The sequence below is a fragment of the Lontra canadensis genome, unplaced genomic scaffold, assembly GCF_010015895.1.
Source record: "Lontra canadensis isolate GAN:19392208 unplaced genomic scaffold, GSC_riverotter_1.0 scaffold58, whole genome shotgun sequence".
Lineage (NCBI taxonomy): Eukaryota > Metazoa > Chordata > Mammalia > Carnivora > Mustelidae > Lontra > Lontra canadensis.
The window spans coordinates 3,900,072-3,909,279 of record NW_022631052.1 but is presented as its reverse complement, the minus strand read 5'-3'; the positions used below and the strand labels follow the sequence as shown (position 1 = coordinate 3,909,279).

At 34.3% G+C, this 9,208-nt stretch overlaps 1 protein-coding gene across 1 annotated transcript in view; it reads right to left on the bottom strand.

Moving 5' to 3' along the window:
* Nucleotides 1-1,973: 1,973 nt before the first annotated feature.
* The window catches only part of LOC116878504 (mediator of RNA polymerase II transcription subunit 13-like), a 46,574-nt gene continuing 39,339 nt past the window's right edge, over nt 1,974-9,208 (bottom strand). The window contains exons 3-4 of the mRNA XM_032876101.1: nt 4,939-4,941; nt 1,974-2,026 (exon numbers count right to left, since the gene is read on the bottom strand). Of these exons, the coding sequence (XP_032731992.1) occupies nt 1,974-2,026; nt 4,939-4,941 (56 nt within the window). The remainder of the gene's footprint in view (nt 2,027-4,938; nt 4,942-9,208) is intronic.

Below are 9,208 nucleotides of genomic sequence, written 5' to 3'. Positions count from 1 at the left end.
GAAAGCTTTCAGTCAGTTGGATTCTATACTGAAAATGTGCAATTTCCAGAGAGAGCCCAGCAGAACAATGTTAGCTAATTTTTTCTATGTAGCAAATATCAACTCTAATGTTGAACTGGCAATTTATAACATATGTAGGACACCCAAGGTCATTCAATCCATGATGTATTTATAAGTTAACAAGGCTTCTGACACAGAAATACCATTAAGCACTTTAACCCATTTAATAGGACCCTCCCACAGCTTCTGTTCTACAAGACAATTAGAACACAAGCTTTTTGCTAACTGTCCCAACTACTTGCTATCTACAACACTAATGGAAATAATTTATGGAAAATTAGTCAATAAATTTTAATAAAAACTTTCAAAACTAAACTGCAGACTATAAAAAATAGGAAGCTGCAAAAAAAAGGAAGAAAACTGTATCACTGTCTTTCCAATATACAGTTAAATCAATGAAACAAAAAAAAAACCTTTCACATATGCAGTCGTTATGTGTTCTTTATTTTTTTTTCAAGATTTTATTTATTTATTTGACAGAGATCACAAGTAGGCAGAGAGGCAGGCAGAAGAGAGAGAGAGGAAAGCAGGCTCCCCACTGAGCAGAGAGCCCCATTCGGGACTCGATCCCAGGACCCTGAGATCATGACCTGAGCTGGAAGACAGAGGTTTAATCCACTGAGCCACCCAGGTGCTGCGTAGGTGTTCTTTAAAACAGTCTTCTCAACAACAGCCTGTTCTCTTTTGTGATCCAAAATACTAGGAGGACCTAGGAGTAGTCAATGATGAAAGATTGATAGTCTACACAAACTCCTATTATACTCATTCATTTACTCGTTAATTTATTCACAACAAATATGTGTCAGGAATTGTGCTGGTCCCAGAATTACAACTATAAGCAAGAGTCAGATGCAGGTCCTGCCTGCCATGCAGCCTACAGAGGGCCTTCCCTCCAGTCCTATTCAAAAACTCTCAAAAAACCCAACTGTCTATGAAGCCCAAACTCATTGGCCTACGTTTTAGGCATAAATATCCATTTTCAATCAACTTCTCATCTTTAACTCTTCCCAAATAGATATTCCAAACTTTCCTCTCTACATCCTTACATATGCAATTCCATATACATGAAGTGTGCTTGCCCTAACATAGCCGTATGTCCAAATACCAAAATCCTACCCATTCTTTAAGGCTCAGCTCAAGAATTAACTCTTCATCAAGGCCCTGCCTCCTTCTGTAACTGAAAAAATACTGTGTGGCCCCTCTTAGGACATCTGTAACTAATACCCCATGTACAAATGCTAGCTCCCCTATTTGTTAGCTTCTAAAAAACCAGAGTATGTTTCTGATTCATTTCTGTATTCTGAGCAGCACCTAAGAGAATGCAGTCTCAATAAAAATCTGTTGGATAAATACATGGTGGTAACCGTAAATATTAAAGATTAAATAGAGATAACAGTTTATGTTTATAAAGCTCAAAGAATGATTTTAAAACATCTTCTCATATATTATTTTATCACTATTAGACAATACTATAAATTTTAATGTGTGGGCAATTGAGTTGAATCAGTAGGACCTCAGGGCATTCCGTCAAAATGTTCTTGCCCCCTGAGGATCTTCTAGCTCACTGCCTCAATCATACTGGGAATCAGAATGCTATCTATGCATATCTGGGCTAATCACTGATAATACTATGGTTAAGTCATTTAACCTTTTTTTATAAAATGGTTGCGTGCTTACTGAGGATGGGTTGGGGGCCAGGGGGATATATATTCAAATGTGTTTGAGGGCTTTGGCTAACTGAGTTCTGCTTAATGAAGCCTTTCCTTTAGCAATGGGGATAATTGTCCCAGCCAAGTCTGCTACTCAAATCAAGAGCCCGTCTTTGTTACACTCTTCATGAAACCAGTAAATGGCATGATAAATTTTTCCATAATAGAGTCACTGTCAACAAATGTTATTTCTTCCCTAAACAATCAGAGTTGCATATAGTTTTCTTCCAAGGATGTCAAAGCAGACGTCCTTTCCACTATTACTATCTACTAGGTGACTTTTAAAATAAGTTAAAAATATAGTGCCTAATACCGACCTGAGAGTATCTGAATTTTTCTAATTCAGACTACCTACGTTTCAATATAAATAACATGCCCTCTTATAAAGAGCAAACATTAAATTTTTGCTTATGTTTAAATAAGCCCAAGATTACCTGTGAAAAAAAACAAAACAATCTTAACGAAGAAACCTCATCTTGATGAGGTCCTTCACACTTCCGGTTTCAGGGAGTCATTCTACAGATACTTGAGTATTTCCTAATGGTGTCAGAAAGTAAGCCTTCAAGATTACCAAGAAGTCTTATCTGCCCCAAGGGTAGCAAAGCCATAAGCAAAAGTATTTTTTTAATGGCAGATATTTTACATATGATATTATATTAAGTAGGAAGACAAAGTTTCCAATAACAGATTTGTGAATGCTCTAACCTTCCCTTTACCATTTTATACATCCAATCTTTTTCAACACAAAGATACTTTGTCTTCATCCAATTTTTATCTTATTCTTAATTTTTTTTTTTTAATCAAGGCAGTTCTGCTGCATGATTAACTACAAACTGCAGGGTATTATTCTGCCACAATACCCTGGCAACCAGCTCATACTCAGTTACACTATCACAGCATTTTTTTAAAAAATTAAAAAAAAAAAAAAAAACTAATTGTATGATCATGTGGGTATTGTAGAAGCCCTTTAGTTCAATCCTAGATGGGTCTCAAGAGGATAATGCTTACTCTGTTGAACTCACTGCCAAATCACAATATGAAAGAGCCAGTATCAAAACAAGACCCAATTATACAAAGAGTGCATTTTATCAATGTCGGGTTTATAAGAAATAGGTATGTGGCCCAGTACTTGGAGAAAATTGTTCAAAAATATTTACACAGATGGAGCTCTAAAGGAAATTATCGAACACTTGCTAGCCATAATGATATTCAATGAGCATCAATTCAGGTAGTACCAGGACAGCATCAGTCACAAAATAAGAGCTACACAGTCTAATTTCATAATTCTCTAATACTTAAAAGAGACTGCCAAACTGTTGGGAACTTTTGGGATGGGGGAGAAGCAGCATATTTATGTATTATTTCAACCATTACAATATTCTTTTAAAAGCATAAAAAAATCTTAGTTTCCAGTGATACGCATTGCTGAGTAGACTACACCAAGTTCTAGCTGCCATTTGCTCAAACATTCTAAAACAAAACAAAATAGAAACCATTTGTAAATACTTTTTCAAACAATTATTCATGAATGTTAGTCCCAACATAAATTGGTTTAGTCTACCACACTTTGAACAGGTCCAAAATAATTAAATGGTAGCCTCAGCAACCACCTCCTGCTTCCTCCAATAGTTAACATGTTCTTTTACTGTGATTTTTCAAAATACATACCTATGATAATAGATCTATAAGAAGGGGGGGGAACACCTCTTAATGACAACAGAAACAAAACTGTTTCAGTTACTTCAGTTAAGATATTTTATAACAGCAAACTGCTAATCTAATAAACTAAATCTAATAAACTATTCAAATGGCTTATATTCATGTCAAATTTTTATGACTCTGAAACTATTTTTATTTTCCCTTTATCTTTAGTGTGTGCTCAGTTAAGAGGACCTAGACTAAATGTTTATGAGCTGACATTACTGGAACCAACATTTGCCACGTGTCACAGAAAATATTTAAATCAAAAAAGATAGGTCCTCTGTCCAGTATTATGCAAGCCAGCATTCTTTCTGTAAGTACAGGAAATAGATCTGAGTTGATATAAATAGAATTGGAACAGTTATGTGGGTTTTATTTAAAATGGTTTGGGAAACTTGACTGACTCATTTTATATGGCACAATCACATAGTTTCACGTTATATATAGCTCTGCAACCAAATAATGGGTTTGATTTTGAAAGGTACAACATATGGGGCTGGATTCTACCATAATGAGTGACATGAGGAAGTCACTCACAGGCATTTTCTAAGCTTCAGTTTCCTTCTGCCTATACTAATTTCAACAGCATAAATGGAAGAGGACATTCTCTGAATCCTCCCAGTGATGACCTAGGAGATCCATTCTCACCTTCTTCCTTATTAGAAAAGCCCAATTTCACTGGAGGGTCTTTTTACTTCATCTCCTATGTAAAATACTAAACAGTAAAACTGACATGATGCCATCTGAATGGGTCAGCAATGAATTTCCTTGTAAATTCATGTCAGTAATGTATTTGCTTATAAATTCTGCAGCAAAGGTGTTGTTCTCTAGATAGATAATTTTGTATCTCTACCTCATTCAATTCTAATGTTCAAATATGTAATGTTTTCTGGAATTAATTAGGCCATTAAATTCTACTCATAGCTAAACTTTTTCTCAATTTGCTACATTCATGTCCTTATGTTAACGTCCCTTAAAAAAAAGAGATAACAAAGAAATTATATTATGAGGCAAAGAAATCTTTATACCACTTTAATGTACAAGAACCTCTCCTAAATCTTTTAATTTTCTTTTAAGGAATAAAACTTTGAAGTACAACGTAAACAAAGGGAGTGTGTATCAAATAAGCTATCCTTAAAATTACTAGCCTAAATACTTTTGTATCAGTCACAATATATTCATCACTAAAATTACTTACATATAAAGGAGGGAAAAAACTATAATACACTAAATAATGGTTTCTCTAATTTCAGGTTAATTTTCAATCCTACTTGTTCAAGTGGTAACTTTAATCCTTCATTAGTGGGGGTTTTACTCAAGTTTACTTTATACAAGTAGGACACTTCGTATCAATGCAAAAATATTGGATTGTAATGCCTTTAACTTACCAAAACATAAATCCCCCCCCTAAAAACCAACTGATTAAACTTTTCCCTGAAGCAGCAATCTTTAAATTATAATTTTTTACCAACTGTTTAATTTTCATATCATTAGAACATAAGCCCTTTACATATTATTTCACCACAATTTCAGTATAAATGTCTCATTTTTCATAGAAAAAGCTAATTACACGGTTCAGTAAGTTGCCTGTGGTAACACATCGATTTTATTTACATTCCACAGTTAGACTTTAGCTTGTTCTCTCAATTGCAAGCACGCCTAGCTTAATAATTCTATCTAATCCATTAGATCTTTTCCTATTCTTCATATGAAAGAATTCTGAATTGTACGATAACTTTACAATATAAATGTGTTGCTTACAAAAGTATTAATAAGTATTCCATTTTCTCTTTTATGAGAAACTTATGACTTTCTGTTAAATCTATTATTTCAGTTAAATACACACTGGAATCATTTGGATAATCATCAATGAAAACTATTAGTATTTTATGCTTTAGAAAAGGAATTCTTTTAAAACTACACATAAGAAAACAAAACACAGTGTAACTATTTTAAAAGTCAGAAATTTTTTATCAAGAGTTGAATAATTTAGATCCAGTGAGAACTAGGAATACTTAGTTCATAAACTATTTAGAAATAGCTATCATTTTCCACTAAGTAAAAGTGCTTGTTCTCACGAAATACAAATGTATTCTTCTATTACTATTTACATAATAACAACAAATATGAAAATTAAAGTAAAATTCACTTTTCAGCAATGCAGTGTTAATCTCAAGAATTAACGCCATGTAATAAAATCTCCATATAAATGTTAATAGGTAAAATACTACAAATCTAGAATGCTGCAGAAAAATTCACCAGAATCTTATACTTGAAAAATAAATAAATCCAAACAATAAATTCCAAAAAGAATTCTTTTCTAATTTAATCAGAGATCAATTTCAATGAATCATAAACTGACCACCAATAATGGGAAAAATATATATATAAAACCAGGTGAAAAAGTCAGGGATCGGATAATCTCTTTAGAAGAAGAAGCTCTGAAACTGAACATTCTGCCTAGAGATAACTTCACTCCTGTGAGTTTTATATGTAAAAGGATCACTACTTTCACAAAAAGTAATTTTTTTCAATTGAGAATAAAGCCATTCACAGTGTTGACTAAAATGATTTCATTTTGTCAAAGATAACCATAAACCAAAATTCAACTGAAAATTCACAGACTATAAAATATAATAGTATATTCCTGTATACTTAACTATGATTTTAGAAAATTTAACATCAACACTTTTCAGAGTTTCACTTTACCGTCATAATCTGCCTTGGTTAGATATCCCATGTTTTTCTTCTTTCTCCTCTCCTCTGTTCCCCTACCTTTCCTGTTACTTGGGAATGTAGTCTTCATTTGATCTCTGTTGTTTCTAATAGCTCAAAGTCAGGTTTCTCCTCAAGTCAGAGTGAAAAGTGGGCTAGGGAAAAGAATATTCACTGTCTCGAAGTCTCACCCCTGATTTACCTAATAATTACAGAAAGAAAAGGGTGTCCACCAGATTTTTCCTTTACACAGGAAAAATCTGGTGGACACTAAGTAATCAAAGTTAACAAGATCAATATTGAGACAAATTGACATGTGCCTTTGATGGGATGGCACAGAAATACTCATCACCTACTCAATATTCTTGTCAAAAATGTTTAACCTGAATCTAATCATGAGGAAACAGACAAATTCAGAATATGAAAAATTTGACAGGACAACAAATTACATCAGTATCACTGAAAATATCCTACATTCTCACAGAAGTTACATAATCAAGTATTTAGGGGTGAAGATTCATGAAGTCTAGAAATTACCTATAAAATGGTTTAGCCAGAAAAAAAGTTATGTGTGTGTATACCCATCAATATTTTTCAAAAAAAAAAAAAAGCTGAGGAGGGAACTAGGTTCTGTCTTGGAGATAGCTAAACGAAGGTTATAACAATCATTTCAGATTATATACATTTTAATCTATATATACACATTATAGTACTAGCAAACTGGCTCTCCATTCTCTTCTCTCAGCCTTCCTCCATCCTTACAAAATGCTCACTTCTCTTTCCAGAGGCTTGCAGTTCGGTGGTATATGCAACAGTGTTAGCGTGTCTTAAATTATCTTACACCCGTCACTACTAGAAAACAAGATCCCTCTTTCCTAGTTCTCTAATGTCTAATGCTTTTTTGCAATTGCCCATACCTCCTGGCATAGGTGGCAGCACTCTGAAAAATAAAAAACCAATACTCATGACTATAAATGCAACAAAAGGTAGTAACTGCCACTCTGCCTCTACACTGACAATGGAGCCAATTCCTAAGGCTTCCAACACGCTGGGGCAATTTTTAGAGGTAGACAGATGTATCCCTATTCTAATTTACATCTGTCTACCTGTAATAATCAAAAGGAAAAGAGATAGCACAGATAAATTTTAAAATTACAGACTGCATATCTATAGCTTGGTTTCTTTATAGAACATACACAAAATAAAATGGATATTTAATGCCTTATTTTTAATTAGGTTTCAATCTCCTCACAATATCAAATTATTAAATGTTTTAAGTGTATTTATTTTAAGTTAACCTTCTGAGAGTACAATACTGTTCTATGTTAGAAATATGTAAGATGGGTTTCATTCATTCACTCATTCAACAAGCGTTACTAAGCACATACTAGGCCATATATATAAAATACTTGTCCTTCTGGACCAGGGACTCAATGCTTTGGGTCAAGCCATCTTTAGTTCCTAGAAGCCTGTATTTGCCCACTGTACCATTTTGGGGTTTTAAGATAGCATATCTTTCCCACCACTTACTAATAACCAATCAAATGGCCAGAAGATTGTGTTCATAAAATAATTTTGTTTGGTGCATTTGGAAAAGTCAGTTTGGTGTATTATATCAATCGCTAAAATTCAAACTGAAAAAATGCAAAAGAATTTAGTCAAGCAAAATGAACAAAGGTATAATAAAATAAAATTGGCAAAGACTATTAATAAAAAGTTCAGTGTGTAATCATTGGTATTTTTTAACTTAAATAAATCTGTACCTTAAACTGAGGAGAATGTTTAAGTTCATAGCTCAATTCAGAATAATTTATTACAGTATTATTGCCTTCCTGCTCATACTCATCTTCTATATTATCTTCCTAATAATGTCTGAAACTTTCCTGATCAGAAATCTGTAACAATTCCTCAAAATCTATCAAATTCGGTGCAAATTACTCATCCTTACTTCAGTGCACTCATTAGGGCCCACCTTCCCGGTCTTTCAGTCTCTCCTCACTATTTCACTGATAGTCTAAGCTCCAGACAAACCTGCTCTTCACACCATTTGTGCACTGCCAGCAGGACCTTTGTACAGGCTACTTCCTCTAACAAGAACAAGTTCCATCCCAACCTAGGTAGCTCCATCCAATAAGATGCACCTCAAGCCTCTGGGCTTCCCATCATCTCCCTATCCTGTTTCCCAAGACTGAATCTGATGCTTGTGCAAAATCCTATAACTTAACCAGTTACAGCTTACTTCATTGTAGCATAATTATGGATTCATTTAGCTCCCCCCCCCCATAAGACTGTGAGCTCCTCAAGTATAAGGAGTCATTTTACATACCCAGGACTGATCACAGCTCTTGCCTAATGTTAGAATTTGAACAAAACAGACCAGAAACCAAGAAGGTTATCAACCCTTGGCACTAGGGCTGTCAGTGTTCCTATTCTAAGTTTATAAAACATTTGTGCGTTGGTCCTACAACTGAATGTCTGCCCATTGGGAAAGCAGTCAATCTAGTACATTTCTCTCACACAGACTTTCAGTGTCTCTCTGCACTGTACATATTGTCTTGTGCTTGCCTTACACCCTTTTTAGACTCTCAACATTTCAAGGGTAGAGATTACATCCAAACACTGTAACTGGACCCACAGATACGGGTACTCATGGATGGACACAAGGAAGGACATGCACATGTTTGTGTTCAGCCAGTGGCCTGCCTCAACACCATTATGTGGAGAAGCCAGTAAAGTTACAAACCTACCTTGCAGAGATCCAACAGACACATTTTAAAGTTCTGATCTCTTCATAATGCCATCTAAGGTTTATTATGAAACTATGTATAGCAGAAGTCTACACAATTGTCCTATGTAGAGGGAGGAATATCTTTGCTGCTCTGACATTTTATTATTCTCTTACTCTACCCAAATTTTAAAACTCAAACTCAAAAATCTGATCACTCCAACCCAAAAGTGTAATACTTTAAAAGTTAGTATTTTTACCATAAGATTTTTATTTCTTTATTTGACAGAGACAGAGC